A 16,725-nucleotide genomic window follows, 5' to 3' on the forward strand; every position below is an offset into this window, starting at 1 on the left:
AAAAATCAATTTTTTTAAAATATGGAAGCTACACCACTGCATATATATCTTATGCAAAAATGCTCTTCTCTTTGGTCTCTTCCCACACCAATGTTTTCTCTGTGTCCACAAGTGCCAAACAGCTTATATAAAATCAAGATACTCTCAAACAGTGGGAACTGATGGAAAATTACAAGTACCTTATCAGTTCAGTGCCAAAGGTCTCCCAGGAATGAGTCTGACCTCTAGAGATAAGAGGAAACCCAAAGCCAGGCTCCTTGAGACCCAATGCTGTCTAACTCAGCCAGGAGAAACCACTGACTGAGCTAAAGGCAAACTCCCCACTCAGGAAGAAAGCACCACAGATTCCAGAAGGAGCGGCATGCCAGAGAAGGGAGAAAGCTCTCAGGGGGAACAGTCTGAACCTGGAAGAGCAGAGTGATTAAAATAACCTTGACTCTGATAGACACTGGAGAGGAGTCCTGAGGGGGCGGGGTGAAGGTATCCTGTACCTCACAAAAGGTAAGTTAATTTCAACAACTTGCTTGGAGAAAGTAAAAGGTTCCATTTATTTTAAACCTATAATTATTTTCTTTATTGGGGAATCACCTGTTTTTTTTCGAGGTAGGGTCTCGCTTTAGCCCAGGCGGACCTGGAATTCACTATGTAGTCCCAGGGTGGCCTCGAACTCATGGCGATCCTCCTACCTCTGCCTCCCATGTGCTGGGATTAAAGGCGTGTGCCACCATGCCCAGCCTGGGACCACCTATTTAATCTAACACACTGTTGTTGTTTTGGTACAGGGATAGACTTCTTGCCAGTCCCTAACTTGTTTAACTTGTCAACGAAAAAGATCTGAAGGGAACTTCTATTAACATACCCATTTCTCTTTTCATCTCCAACCGAGGAACCTCTATGTATTACAGAATTTACTGCTAAGTGTAAGGACACGAACAGGCTGGGCCCAACATGACCTGCTATCCTCCTGCCCCATGACATGACATCAAAGTCAATGTACAAGTGTCTTCTAGCAGCTCAATCCTATCAAACAAGGACTGAGAAGCTCCCAACACACCTACCAGTTACACAAACAACAGCAAGCCTCGGTTAACATCATGTGGTTCTTAAAAAAGTCTCAAGGATCATTCTGTTGAGTTCCAAACAGATTTGACACATACAAGTATTTGGCATGCAGAGTCATTACCTGTAGTCTTGTTCTCCTTCCTTGTCTCTCATTGGCACAGTGCACCTGCGAAAGTTAAACAAGGCAACAATGAGCAGACACCCCTGGCCTAAAGCAGAGAAGGAAGCTACGATGCAGACCTTCAGTGACCCCCCAAGGCCATGTGTCAAAGGTTTGCTTCTTGGCATGATCCCACTGAGAAGTGGTAGAAACTTTAGATGGGATCTAATGGAAGCTCTTCAGGTCACTGGAGTTATGCTCTTGACAGGGACTGTGGGACTTTGGTGTCCCTCTCTCTCTCTCTCTCATTTCATAGCCATGTTACTTTTCTTGCCACTCTTACCAAATACCTGGAAGAACCAATGTAGGGGCAAATCTATTTATTTTAGCTCATGGTTTCAGAGGTACCAGTCGATCATGGTGGGGAAGGCACAAGCCATCCACAAGGTGGCAGTTAGGAAGTGGAGAAACAGGAATGCAGGGGGGTCCCGAGGCAAGATACCACCCCAGCAATAAGTCCCCAGTGACCGACTTCAACCCACCACACCTGTCTCCTGATAATGGCATCAGATTATGAAACCATCAAATGGACTAATCCATTCATTTGACCTCAGCCCTCATAATCTCTGGAAACACTATTGGGCACACCCAGAGGCTTGTTTGCTGATCCAGTCACACTGACAAGGTGACAAGGTGAGCCGTCATATTGGGAATGAAGTAAGTTGGTTTTGCTCAGCCATGTGCTCCAGCCACAAAATGCCACTACAGGCCCCAGCACATATGAACTGAGACACCTGAGGCTATGGCCCAACATAAGCCTTTTCTCTTCTTAAGTTGAATATCTCAATTATTTTATTTTTATACTTATTTATTTTGGTTTTTCGAGGTGGGGTTTCACTCTAGCCCAGGCTGACCTGGAATTCACTGTGTAGTCTGGGGTGGCCTTGAACTCATGGTGATCCTCCTACCTCTGCCTCCTGAGTGCTGGGATTAAAGGAGTGCACCACCATGCCTGGCTCAGTTATTTATTTATTTTTTTACAGGAACAGAAAGTTGCCTAACATAGGGCTTCCCCAGTGAGTAGCAGACACAGGCAAATTCAAGCTTTTCAGCCTACTGTAGGACATATAGAAATACAATAAGGTATAATAATAAAGGAAAGAGAAATGTCTGTGGTGGTGCACACCTTTAATCCTAGCACTCAGTAAGCTGAGGTAGGATTGATGTAAGTTCAAGGGTAGCCTAAGACTTCACAGTGAATTACCACATAGGTCAGCCTGGGCTAGAGAGAGTCCCTATCAAGAAAAAAAAAAAAGATAATTTAAAAAAGATAAGGAATTGGGCTGCAGAGAAGATTGCATGGTTAAGGGGCTTGACTGCAAGCCTGATGGGCCAGGTTCGAATCCCCAGTACTGATGTAGAGCTAGATGCACAATATGGCCCATGTATCTGTGAGGGCACTTGCAGTGGCAAGAGGCTCTTGCATGCCCATTCTTTCTCTGTCTCTGTCTCTCCTTCCCTGCTCGCAAATAATAATAAATTTGCAAAGATGGTCAGAAATCACTTCAGTGTTTTAGTGTGTATGTGTGTGTGCATGCGCGTGTGCCTTGCTAGGGACTGAATCCAAGACCGGAAACTCAGCAAGTGCTTTAGCACTGAGACATGCCTCAGCCAATGTTTCCAGCTTTCGGTCTGCTCAAACTCTATGCTTGTGAGTTTTCTCCGGTATTCTGCTTAAAGTAGAAAAATCCTCAAAATTCACATTCAAACAATCAGGGTCTAAGTTATCTAAACAACTACCAAAGGCCTTCCAATAACCAGCCAGGATTTAGTTCTTTCCTACTTCTAGCTTGAGCTGATAGAGGCCCACCTGGTTATCCAAGGAAATACAACTGTCTTCCACAGAACACGTAAGCTAGAAGCAAGAAAAAGAGTGAGGTGGGGGGGGGAGGGAATTATCATGGGATATTTTTTTATAATCATGAAAAATGTTAATAAAAATTAAAAAATTTTAAAAAAGCAATTAAAAAAAAGAAAAGAGTGAGGATCCTAAACCAAGCAGTTCTGGGCAAGCCTGGGTCCACGTCAACCTCTCCAGGCCTGTGGGTCATTACACACCTGCAGGCGCAGCATACTCTTCTCTTTACTGAGCAAAGAAGCCGAGGACACTTACAGCGTAACCGGCCCATAGCTGAGCGCAAGTCTGCCCCACCCAGCCGCGGTCAATATATTTAGGATGCACTTACCCCAGCTTGTGATCAAATGAGCGAGTTTCATTCAGAATTTCACCTCCATTCTCAAGTTCACTGATTTGTCTCTGAATTTCATAGTCTATGAGAAACACGGTATGTTAATATATTTTCACGATACCTTTCATCCACTCAGGCAATAATTAGAAAATGTTTTTACTCTTTAAGTAAAACATCAAAAGGGAGACCGTTTCTAATGACCCTTCCTTGTGTTTTGCATTTCTTTTTCTCTGCTGGAAAGAGCCTTAAGAACTCCATTCTTTCTCTTTCTTTTCTTTTTTATCCAAGAAAGCTCACTCAGTTCAGAGACAATGAGCTGTCCCATACAGGCTGTACTGCTTGGGAAAAGCAATAAATTGGTCTGGTGGCTACAGATCTAGGATTGTTACTTAACAGTTCTTAGCCTGGAAGGGGAAGATGGGCCACAGGGGGGCCTGACCACCACCCAAAGTATAAACAAAATATGAATGGGTATAAATGCATACATCTGTAGAACAGCTAGACTTTCATTCTATTTTCAAAGGGCTCTGTGACCCCTAAATGCATAAAAACTACGCCCTGGGATGTGCTCCCGCACCATCATACAGGGCAGACAGGCTAGGGAAACCAAAATGCAAACACAGCTGCTCGGCTTCTTAACAGAGCAACCATTCCCCTTAACTTCCACCCGCCCATGCACCACCTTCCCCACTTGACTGCAAGCCCTTTGATGTGAGCTGCCAGGGGGCAACAGCACCCAAATGGACCTATCTTTGCTCCATTTCTCCCAGTCCAAAGCTCTCTTTGATTGACATGAAATGATGGGTAAAAGGTACAACAGAGGTTGAAAACCCTGGTGGGGATATGACCGGCTTGGAGAATTAAGTCCTTCGTGGCAAAGCCGTGGTTCTGCCAATTGACAGCAGGTAAAATTCTGCCTGCTGCTCCAAAGAGCACTTTGTATAACAAAAGAAGGTTAGGAACAGTTGAAATCATGCCAAGGATTCCTTTGTAAGTGATTACATGTGAATCCTCTTAAAATCTAGTTGCCTGATGATCCGGTTGCCTTTAGTCCACTTAGACGAACAGGTCCCGGAATGCTGCCACATCCAAGGTGAAGTGGAACCGCTTTCCATGTGTTCCAAGTTTCTCAGCACAAATTTGGGTTACAAGCATGAGTGAAGCCGAGTCCTCTGTTTGTTGACTTCAGAAAAGGGGACTGTCTCCCCTCTTAAGGACTGAAGAGTTCACCCCTACACCCGCTGGTCTGTGTTATCCCCTGAACCACTTTAACGCTTCTTTGGAAATGCAGCCACTCAGACTGACTTCTAATTAAGGCTGCCTAATCACTTTCAGTTCAGGACAGTAAGGTCTTAAAAAAAACAATAATAATCAGCTTGTATTGTTCTTAATCCTTTTCTACTACACATTCTGGCTATAGTAACACATTTGGCTGTCTTGATCTGTGCACTTTTTTGGATTCTTGTTGTGGTGGTGGTGGTTTTGAGGCGGGGTAGCCCACAGACTATGTTGCCTTGACTGGCCTTGAACTCGTGCTGAACCTCTGACTCCTGAGTGACGGATTTTCTACAGCCACATATTTCGTGAATTCTCCCAAAGTGGAAGAGTCATTTCTCCTCACTGTCAGTGTAGTCTGAGTTCAAGTTCTCTGCACTCACAGTGCTCTAAGCAGAATGTGCTGGAAGTGACACTGCACGAGTTCTGGAGGTAGAGACCCAAGTGGTACTGAGGTTTCGTACCCACTGGCACATGCGAAAGCTAAGGCCAGGCGAATGGAGGAGAAAGGACCACCTACACAGAGGAGACCCCCAGACTCTCAAGCCTGGGACGCAGGCCACGCACACCTTGCTGGTCTGGTCTGACTGTGTGCCTAGCTCCACAAATGAGCAGACTTAGGACCAGTACTGTGAAACCCCAAGAGGCTGCTGCAGGAGTCAGCAAGAGGTAACTGATACAGGGAGGGACAGCAGGAGGACAGCTGACACTAACCTATGGCTTTAGCCAAGAACCTAATGCTGTTAAGATTCTTTACTTCAGTCCGGACGCCCAGGGGCTCCCCGGGGTGATGCACAGATATGTTGGCGTCCACTCGCAGCTGGCCCTCTGGAAGGAGAGAGAGGGAAAAAGAACCTTTGTAGGAATTCATTGAGGCACTATGGTCTTTGTTGGGTAATATGTCAGAGTAAAATCTAAGTTGATTTTCTGTCTAGCTATAACAATCTAGCGTTAGAGAGGGCATAGTGGATCTAATTTGACTTTCTGTCTAGCTATAGCAATCTAGTGATAGAGAGGGCACAGTGGATCTAACTTGACTTTTTGGCTAGCTAAAGCAATCTAGTGATAGAGAGGGCACAGCAGATCTAATTTGACTTTCTGTCTAGCTATAACAATCTAGGGTTCGAGAGGGCACAGTGGATCTAACTTGACTTTCTGTCTAGCTATAACAATCTAGTGTTAAGAGAGAGCACAGTGGATCTAACTTGACTTTCTGTCCAGCTATAGCAATCTAGTGATGGAGAGGGCACAGCGGGTCCTAGAAATATGGTGCTTTCTCTGGCCACTCCAGACCAGCCATTGTCCCGGGGCATCTGAGGAGTGCGCACAGGGACGGGTGTATAAATGTGCACACTTGTGCACATGTAGAATAGACGCTTAGGAGACTCCGGCTGGAGGGCTCTAGTGTCTTTGTCCTAAACAAGAATAGTAGGATTAAAGTGGCCATTTACTCTGCTGTTTTATTCCAAAGTTGTTTTTCTTTTTTAAGTGTAAGACCTAGGTTTGGGAGAGAGCCTTAAAAATGATTGTGTGAAACCCCTCCAGTGTTCTCCAGTGGAATGTGGATTTCTAAGTGTTTCCAGGAGATTTATAAAGACAGTCCTTGAGAATTTACAGCTCAAGGGCAAGAGCAGAAACCTGAGCCTGTCCCTCCTCCTTCCGCAGGTACTGTAATGATTTTCCTTCCGTAAACAGCATCTGAGTCCTTCTCGATTGCTTTGGCAGAAAGACAGGGATGTTATGAAGTAGAGTCAGGGTGACACTGAGAGAGAGCTGACCCCATCCTTATGGGACCTTCTCGGCCTCAGGAAGCTCCTCAGCTTAGCCACAACCCTACAGAAGCAGACAATTTGTGGAGCGGACTAAAGGCTTTTGGGAAGGAGAGGGAGGTGAAAATCCTGAGACAAAGAGAGACAAAACCAAAACACAGAATCACACTTGGCGCCTTACAGAGCAAGGCTCAACTTCTGTTTTCCAGTTTTGTTTACAATTCTTAGGACAGGATGAGAAGACAAAACGTCGGATTTTATTTTCCTAGGTAATTGTTACTATTGTTTTGAGGTAGGGTCTTACTGCCTCTAATTAGCAATCCTCCTGCCTCAGCCTTCCAAGCACCTGGGACTACAGGTATGTGGCACTGCACCTATCTCCTAGGTAGGGATTCAAATTTAAAAGCAGGGCTGGGGAGATGGCTTAGAGGTTAAGGTGTTTCCCTGTGAAGCCTAAAGACCCAGGTTTGATTTGTCAGTACCTATGTAAGCCATAGGTGTATGGTGGCACATGCATCTGTAGTTCCTTTGCAGTGGCTAGAGGCCCTGGCATGCCTATTCTCTCCTCATCTCTCTCTGCCTTTTTTTTCTCTCTCTCTCAAATAAATTAATTAAATATTAAAATTTTTTTTTCAAAGTGATCCATCAAACCTGAAGATAGGTTGAATACATTCATTTTCCGACATCCCACACAAAAGTTTATTAAAATAATAAGAGCAAAGCAAGCAGTGGCCAGGCTGTGTTGTAGCCAGAGATGCTATCAGGCTACGTCAGTGCTTTGTAGCCAGGAGCTCTGCGTTAAGGGCACTGAGGCAGGGTAGAAATGAAGATGGAAGGATTTGAGGACACGGACCCTGGATTTCCTTGTTGGGAGTACACATTGTAAACTCTCTTTCTTTTTTTTTTTCAAGGTAGGGTCTCACTCTAGCCCAGGCTGACCTGGAATTCACTATGGAGTCGCAGGGTAGCCTTGAATTCACCGCAATCCTCCTACCTCTGCCTCCCGAGTGCTGGGATTAAAGGTGTGCGCCACCACGCCCGGCTTAACGTTGTAAATTCTTTATGCAGCAATGTCTGCAGGCTCTGTGAGCAAATGTTCTAACAGCAAAGATCAGATGTTAACAGGTGATGTGAAAATCACTCCTCCACAAACTGTGTCAAAACAAACAAACAGAAACACGAACCAGGTGCTTTCTATTCCCAAGGATAGGATTTGTCCATGAAGAGCCAATACCTCCTGCCCTAGTAAGGCACTCAACAAATGACTCAGGGACTTCTTCTGGCCCCTTTTATCTGGCATTTACCTTTGCTGTGAAGAGTTAAGTTACCAGGCTCTGCATTACTGTGGTCTGGAGTAAGAGTCACACATAGGCAGTATCAGAATGGCATGTTCAAGTTCATGGTTTCTATCCCTAATAACTAATTGGAAGGAGACTATCCATGCTTGGTGTTTGTCATTCCTGTCTTTGACATGCAGGCTGGTCCCACCCCAAGTGAACTGGAGGTAATGAAAGCATCACAAAACAGTGGTGGAACCATCACCTTATTTGGCAGGCTTTAATGTTTCTAAGGAGAGTTTTCTACAAGATTGATACCAGGGCTGGAGAGATGGCTTAGCAGTTAAAGTGCTTGTCTGTGAAGCTTAAAGACCCAGGTTCCACTCCTCAGAACCCATGTAAGCCAGATGCTCATGATGGTGCGTGCATCTGGAGTTCATTTGCAGTGGTTAAAGGCCCTGGTGTAAACATTTTCTCTCTTTCTCTCATAAATAAATAAAAATAAAATGATTTAAAAAAACCACTGATACCAGCCCCTACTCTCACAGGCTGCAGTCTGGCAGGAACAAGATGTTCACCTTTTTAAAGTAAAGTGGTTGACTATTAGAAGTGTGTGCTGGCTGCTTGGTTGCTGGACTGATCTAAAACAGAAGCCTACTCCAGCTTCTCTCCGCGGACTCTTCTGTCCAGCAGGCAGCCAGACAGAAGACGCTGGCTCAGAAGCCTGACGAACAGCACCAGAAGTGCTCATGTTGCTGGTCTGCCGGGCAAAGTCTGGCTCATCCGACCTCCCAGTGAAGAAGAGAAAACAGTGGCAACTTGTTTGAGAGATGGTGAATCTAGCACACTTTCCTGTTGGGCTGACCTAGTGAGCACTGACTAACGGCGTCTAAGCAATAATCCACATGAGCAGAGACTGGTTACCGGGGTCTGTGTGCATGGCTTTTAACAGCGGTTACGGACACCTCGCAGGAAGTTATGCACTGCTTGCAACAGAAGTGTCTTAGGGTGCTTATCTAGCTCAGTACTCCAAATTATGGGGCTTGAGGCTGAAGTGTTTTTTCGGACTATAATGTTAGATAGAGGTAGACTGCATTTACTTAAACAGAGTAGAGCGACCAGCACTATTGAATAGATAAAGAGAGGCAATGTGTACAGATGGCAGGTTCCGGAGTACAATGCTTTGCAGGGGAATACTGTTTGAACTTCAGTCTTCAGCCTTCTGTCTTACTGATCAATACACTACTATCTCTGAGAAACAGAAAATTTGTTAGAGGTTTTTGTCTTTAGCGCAAATGCTGGGTTGGTGAGGTGGCCAAGCAGTGAAAGAAACCCACCAGCCTAGGTTTCATTCCCCAACCCCAGACAGTAAAGGAAACAAGTGAAAATAAAACACAAAACACATTAAAAAAATCAAATTCCAGCCGGGCATGGTGGGCCGGCGTTTCTTCGCAGGGGTTGGAGGCCCTGGTGTGCCCACTCTCTCTCTCTCAAATAAAAAAGTTAGAGAGGTTTTTAAAAAATAAAAGCCTAAACAGAATCCCTTCTAAGAAAAGGACCCCTGGGAGTGGGTGGGTTTGTCGTCACTCTCCCATCGGCCGAGCTGGGGGTTCAATCCAGTACCAGTTCAAGATATCAGACCAGCCTCTAGATCTCCAGCAATGACTTCTGAACATCTGTACAATCCTGCCTCTGCTTGTTTTAAATCACCTTGTGAGCAAGTTGCACTTTGCTGCATCTCAAGAAGTTCCACCTGTTTAGGGATCTTGATGTCATCTTTCACTTTTCTGTCTTCTTTGCCCCTTATATCCAAACAGTCAATTAAATGCTGGATTCCCCCCCCCCCCCCCAATTTGTCACTCCTCTCCATTCCACTGCTGCCAACTTGGCGCAAGGTTTTGGAACTTGCGGCCTAGGTCAGAGGGCCATGTGCTGACCCAGTGGAGTAGCGAGCGCCTTTGGTGCGGTCCCCACGAGGCAGGCACAACCTTCATTCTGACAAGGGCGGCTTCCGTCACTTTCACTGCTCAGTGGAGCACGGGAAGCCCCTCAGGGCCATCTCATCTCTGCTCAGTAGCCGGGGGCTCTCACCTGATCCTGGTTCATGCAACCAACATTTCCCCATTATTCATTCCATGAGAAAGCTCCCTTCCAGTCAAGGGGAGCTGTTTGCATTCAGCTCAGTCTACTGCACTGGCATTTTCTCCATGTCAGTGTTCCTGTGCTTCTCTTGTGCATTCTGTCAATCCTCCAAGGTCACACAGAAGAGTTGCCCCCTTCTCCTGCTAGAAACCCTCTCCAGGCAATGACCCGAACTCTGGAGGTCATCCAAAGCTATCAGAATGTACACAATCTATCCCACAGGACTGAGCAGGTGACTGCTGTCTACTATGAATTAACCTCATTGTTAGGTCCAGAAAGGATGGGTTCAGATTTTAAATTCTCTTGTCCTCTCAAGGACATGGTTCTCACATGTCCAGCCATCAATCTTTCTCAGCATTGCCTTTGATATGTACATATGCAATACTATTTCTCATTAAGAAAACCAACAAAAGCCTCAAGACCTATTCCTTGGAGCCCAGTTTTCACCCCATCAGTCATTCAGCTATTTCTCTGCTTTCCCTTTCAGCAAATCTTTCCCAACAAGTTTGTTTATGCACAACTCTCTTCACTGTCTCACCTCCCATGTACTTCCAAACCCACTTCAAGCCTGCCTTCTGTCCCCACATCTATGATAACGCCTTTGTTGTCAGAGGCGCCAGCAACCTCCCGATTGCCAGATCCAATGGACACATTTTGTCTTCATCTTATTGGACTGTGGCATGTCAGCTAATCCTTCCCTTTTAAATTTTTGTTTGAGACGAGGTCTTGCTGCATAGCTGACGATAGCCTTGAACTTCCTATATAGCAGAGGTGGGCCTTGAACTCACACCCTCCCATATGTCACAGGTGTGTGCCACCATCTCTGTCTACCTTCCTCTTTTTGGCTTCTGCCTTTTCTTTGCACACATGTTTGGGGTATGTTTGTGTGTGTGTATGTGGGTGCGTGTGTGTATGTGGAAACCTGAGGTTGGTGTTGGGTGTCTTCCTTCATCACTCTCCACCTTATTTACTAGGGCAAAGTCTCTCACTTGAACCCATAGCTTGCAGTTTTAGCTAGCCAGCTCTCCTGGGATCCTGTGTCTGCCTTCTGAGTGCTGGGATTACTGATGGGCAGATATGTCCTCTCCGTATTTACATGGGTGCTGGGGTGGGGCCCCATTTCTTCCTCACACCTGTGCAACAATCACTTCACTGACTGAGCCATTGTCCCATGCCTTCCTTCCTCCCTTCCTTCCAGAAGGGGGGTGGGGGATGAAGGGGGAGAGAGAATGGGCATGCCAGGGCCTCTAGCCACTGTGAACAAACTCCAGACACATGTGCCACCAAATGCATCTGGCTTATGTGGGACCTGGAGATTCGAACCTGGGTCTTTAGGCTTCACAGGCAAGCACCTTAACTGCTAAGTCATCTCTCCAGCCCCCTCCTTCCTTCTTGAAACATCTTCCCCCTTCAGCTTCTATGGTATAATGCAGTCTTGGTCTTCTTTCTGTTTCCCTGAACAATTGATTTGCTGGTGTCCTCTTTCCTAGGCAAATTCAGGACTCTTTCTTGCTATCTCTGCATATGGTTTTGAATACCACCTGTGTTCTTCTGATACCTAAATCTCTCTCTTCAGCCCAGACCTCTGCTCTGAGCCTTGCAGGCATTTCAATTTGCAAATCTAAATCCCAACTGAGCCCTCTGCAAAGACAGTCTCATCTTCCTTCAATTTCAACAAATGCCACCACCTAACTCCTCTACTTCTTTCAAGGTGCCTTTGCTTTCTTTCTGACTGACCTTCAACACCAGCTTGTGGCAAACTCTCTAGTTCCCAAGAAGCATCTCCAACCTCCCAGCATCCTGGCACCAACGCCGTCACATAGCACCTTCCACCGTCTCCACTGGCCTCTTCTTGGCCTTGTGAGATCCACTTCCCACAGAGCCACCTCGGTGCTCCTTTCAAACATGGATCAGACCCACCCCTTGGTTAAAATCCTTGCAGCGACTTCCCATAACCCCTGAACAACATCAAAATTTCTGGCTATTACCCCAAATGGCCCCTGCTGACCTTTCTGGCTTTCTCTGATGTCACTGCCCCTCGCACTTTCCCTATAGCTCCCAGTCACCTTGGTAACCTTGGTGGTATTTTCTGAGCTCTTTCCTAACTCAGGCCCTTTGCCTTGGCTATTTCCTGGAATGCTCACCACAGTGACTAGGGCCTTGAATCATTCTTCAGGTCTCAACTGAATGTCTCCACTCCTGAGGGACCTTCCAAAGCAGCAATACCCCTTCCAAGGGATCCTGGATCACTGCACTCCATGGAGTCCTTGAAGGGCTTGTCATTATGATTATTTCAATTGTTATTGTATTTGTCTCCCTCAAGAGTGTAAGGTAAGTGACAGGGAAAAGGGCTTTTTCAGAACCTAGAGAGGCCCAACACATTGTAATTATTCAATAAATTAAACCTTGTGGAACAATGAATGCCAACACATTGGTTTTTTTCCTGAGCAATGAATGAGTATGCAGTCTGGTTTCTGTCTCACAGTAGGTTCCTGGTAAATTCTAAAATCCTATCTGAATAGGACTAATCTACAGTTGGAATCATCTGAAAGGCCCATTAAGCTCAAAGGAAAACTTCCAAAGAATGTGGAGCTCTGCAAGACCAAATCCCAACACTTGGGAGACAACTTTTTTTTTTTTTTAACTCAGAGAATCCAGAATTACTCACTTGCTTTTAAAAATGAAACTATCCCTCATAATTTAGAATTCTAATTTGGAAGGGGAATAAAAGCATGAATTTTAGTCTCTCTTGGAGAAGACCATCTTACATAAATGTCTGAGAGGAATCATTTAGTGTCCCACAGTGTTGAAAGAGAGTTCACTAGCCAGGTTTCAGATACAGTATCAAGCATTAACAAAAGACACTAAACCCAGTGAAGACAAAATACCTTTTAAGCAAATTAAGTCAAATTGCTTCAAGTGCATGAAAGCCTTACCAGTTAGGCTTACTTCCATTCAGTCAGTCCCACTAAGGGAGGGCCTTCGTTCACACATGAGAATGTCATCAAGCTCAATTTCTGTCTTCTAGAAGCAGAGATTTGTAACAGCTGAACTAAAAAACTATACCACTGGGCACAATGATGGAGTACAGTCACATATTTCTTTCTAAAACACACTCACACAACAGAAATATGACGCTGGAACAGAAAACTCTTTCTGTAAACAGCAGGGGCTCAAGGTTTGGGTAAGAAGGTCTGTTTTTCAAGCCATTTCATTCTGGCTGCTGAATACTCCACATACCTAAAATAACAAAACTTAGGGAAAAAGCAATCAGCAGCAACAATAAACAATCTGCAGGGCTGGGGTGGAACCCAGGGCCTTGCAATGCTAGGTGTTCTGCCACTGAGCTGCATCCTAGTGAAAAGTTGCCAAATTTTATAGAACATATTTCATGAAATTTTTTCCTCCAAAGGCATGGTGACTCCACGAAAGCCATCCTACTTATTACTGTTAATAAAAGTGTGTGACATCTACCCACTACAGGTTTTATGCCAGGTGCCCAGTGTTTTACAGCCACCATTTCAGTCATTCTTTGTAATGCAGCTTTAATGACAAAGCCATCCAGTCATCTCTTGGGCTTGTCTAAGGCTCAATCATAGCACAGGCACTTCTAGCAAGCTCCCAGCAAACAACCTGATCGCGTGAGCCTTGCTGTCTGTCCTCCCTTGTAAATGAGGAGATACTGCTGTCTCCAGGGATGTTGCAATGTTTGAAAAACATGATAAATCAACTTTCCATGAGCACACACTAAACATTCCACCTGAAAGACATTACTGTTGTTGAAACACTTAGTAGGTCTACTTCCATACACATTCAGCTCCACGCCCTGCTTTGAAGATCCCTTCAACGGGGGTGACATGCTGTCCACTGACAAGGAAATGACCTGGAACCTATGCCCGTGGTGGCCTGGGTTCATTAGTCTACAAAGCCAAAGGACCCAGGTTCAGTTCCCCAATACCCACGTAAAGCCAAATGCACAAGGCGGCACATGCATTTGGAGCTTATCTGTACTGGTTGGAGGAGCTGGCCCAGCCATTCTCTTGCTATCTGCACCCTGTCTCTTAAATAAATAAATAAGCAAACAAAGAAACAAACAACCAGGAGCTCACTCAGTGGCAGCCCAAAACCTTTCATGCTTCATTCCAAAAACATCAAGTCCACCAGCCTCCTTTCGGTGGCCTTCTGTTACAGGCTGTAGTCTCCAGTGCCAACAAAGTGGCCCAGTGATGGTGGGACAGACACAAGCAAATGCATTTGGGTTGAGACAATCCTAATGGCACAGAGAAGCTGGGCTCCTGAAGATTCTAGGCAGCCCTCAGCACCCCAAAGCGCTTTAGAACAGCCCCAGCCACTTGGCTTCTGTGCTAGAAGAGAAGATGCTGGGTTTCTGTTTAAAAGATATTCAGAGTGTCACAACAAATGAGACTTAATGAACGCTCTCAGCTGTCACTGATGCGTGAGTCTTTGCCATGATGGCTTATCTCTTGGCTAGGACCCAGATGGGAGTGTTTCTCAACTAACAGGCAGCCTGCTTATTATTCCATAGGGGCTTACAGGAATCTAAGCTTTTTTTTTTTTTTTTTTTTTGGTTTTTCAAGGTAAGAGTCTCACTCTAGCCCAGGCTGACCTGGAATTCGCTATATGGTCCCAGGCTGGCCTGGAACTCATGGTAATCCTCCTACCTCTGCCTCCTTAGTGCTGGGTGGGATTAAAGGCTTGCACCACCACGCCCAGCCTAAAAACTTTAAAGTGACAAGGGATCAGTGCTTGGCACGTTCATGGATAATCCTCCACCCTGCCCAGACTTCATTTACTCTCTGTGGTACAAAAGCAGCCAACTGATAAACGGAAAATGGAGTAGGAATGCTCTTCTCCTAGCAGAGTCTCATTTCCGTAACAGAGATTTGCAGACAGCCAACCTTTATGCCGTTCAGAGCCACGTGGCTATTCCTCCAGACTTTAAAGAAAAAGACTGCAAATAAGAAAGCTTGCTGTTCAGACTCATCTTGTACCAGGGCTCTGATGTTGCCATTTATTGCTTGTAAGATGTCCTTGTGACAAATGTGACATTAAAAATTCAGAAGGCCCTTGTAACATGCAAACACATTATGTGGCATGATAAGGGTGTTAATGGGACTAAGAAGTAGCGGGGAGAGGAACATCATTAGTGGTATTTACTGCTCGCTCACCTCAGCGTGACCGCTGTGCTGGTGTGCTGCCCAAGCCCCGCGGAGCCCGCGTTCTGTCAGCCAGGGCTCTGGGAACAGAAAGCGGGGGCACCATGGGTAAGATCAGCAATGGAAGACTTCGGGGACGGGGAGGGAGCGCTGGGCAAAGGGCAAATGAGAGCCATGAAGACACAGAACTTCACCAGATGTGATTTTCAATTCCGTCATATTCCCAAACTGTGATCTTCATAGCAACGTGGAGACATTAACAGGTACTGTTTGCTTTCCCAAGAATAACAGTGGTTCTCTGAGTTTCCTCGTACAGGATGAAGTAGCTTGATGTGATGTCTCTCTCTCTCTCTTTTTTTATGCTGGTAATTGAACACATGCTAGGCAAGCACTGTGCTACTGCGCTATGTTCTCAGCCCTCTGTAATCACTATCTTAGTTTACAATTAACGATTTGACCTCAGCTGCACATGGAGGAAAATTCTTTTCTAATGATCTTTTTAAGGATTTTATTTAGTTACTTGCTAGTTTTGCTCTTCTGTGTGACGTGGTGCCCGTGGCGGGAGGCTCAGCTGCTGAAGCGGGCGTAGAACGTCAGGTGAGCCTCCCCATTGCTCCTCTGTCTGGGCTTGTTCTAAGCTAGAGTCTCCCTCACTACTTTGGAAGCTTACGAGGTTCTGAAGACTCTTGGGTCTCTGTTCCCCCGAGGGAATGGGGTGCCAGGTGTGTGTGGCCACACCCAGCTGTTTTGTGCGGGATCTGGAGATCTGAACTCAGTTTGTCTCAAGACCCCTCAGGCCTCACGCCTACACAGGAAGCACACTTAACCACCAAACCATTTCTCCAGCCCTTACTCATTTCCATCATACAAATGTATGGGTGAGAGCGATATTTGATGCATTTGCACATGATGTGTAATAACCAAATCAGGGTAGTTCACTTTTCACGATGGATGAAGCTTTTACAAGAGAAGAAAAAGAAACAAACCCCTGCAAAGTAGCAATTAGCTATGCATACAGAACTCGTGAATGAAGAATTATTCTTGATGAATGGTGTCCTCCTTCTGAGAAAGGTTAAGCTGACCATGCACAAGTTCTCACAGTTTTGATGTGAGATTGTTGGAGAAGCATCCTATTCCTAAGCTCCTATTCTTGGGCTCAGTGTGCTGACAGTGTCATTTGTGTGTTTGTTTATTTTTTAAATCTATTTATTTGTGAGAAAGAGAGAAAGAAAGAGGCAAAGAGAGAAAGAGAAAGAAATGGATGTGCCAGGGCCTCTAGTCACTACAAATGAACTCCAGATGCATGGACCACCTTGTGCATCTGGCTTATGTGAATACTGGGGAATTGAGCCTGGGTCCTCAGGTTTTGCAGACAAGGGCCTTAATGGCTAAGCCATCTCCCCAGCCCTATGTGTTTATTTTTGGATTGGGGTTTAGGGAAGGAGATGACAAAAAGAAAAGCTAACTCTAGGATGTGAATAATCTCCACTGAAGAGACTGAGGAGACAGAGGAGGTGGGGGGGGTCACTGTCTCCTACCTGCCATGTTCGCTTGGCTGGCTCCCAGGGCTTGGAGGATTAGCTGCAGCTCCCTGACGACTGTGGCTGCCTCTTCTCCACAGCACAAGTCGGGCTCCAGGACCACTTCCAGAAGGCCGACTCCTACCAAAGAGAG

The 16,725-nt window shown here is 45.6% G+C and overlaps 1 protein-coding gene across 2 annotated transcripts in view; it reads right to left on the minus strand.

Annotated features, from left to right (window-relative positions):
• Positions 1-16,725, minus strand: part of Gatb (glutamyl-tRNA amidotransferase subunit B) — a 91,082-nt gene that overhangs the window by 32,264 nt on the left and 42,093 nt on the right. The window contains exons 5-8 of one of the 2 annotated variants that reach the window (XM_012948170.2): positions 16,590-16,712; positions 5,401-5,514; positions 3,409-3,493; positions 1,184-1,228 (exon numbers count right to left, since the gene is read on the minus strand). In XM_012948170.2, coding sequence (XP_012803624.2) covers positions 1,184-1,228; positions 3,409-3,493; positions 5,401-5,514; positions 16,590-16,712 — 367 coding nt within the window. The remainder of the gene's footprint in view (positions 1-1,183; positions 1,229-3,408; positions 3,494-5,400; positions 5,515-16,589; positions 16,713-16,725) is intronic. The other variant, XM_045130960.1, reaches the window with a different exon arrangement.

Source organism: Jaculus jaculus, chromosome 12 (assembly GCF_020740685.1).
Source record: "Jaculus jaculus isolate mJacJac1 chromosome 12, mJacJac1.mat.Y.cur, whole genome shotgun sequence".
NCBI classification, from domain to species: domain Eukaryota; kingdom Metazoa; phylum Chordata; class Mammalia; order Rodentia; family Dipodidae; genus Jaculus; species Jaculus jaculus.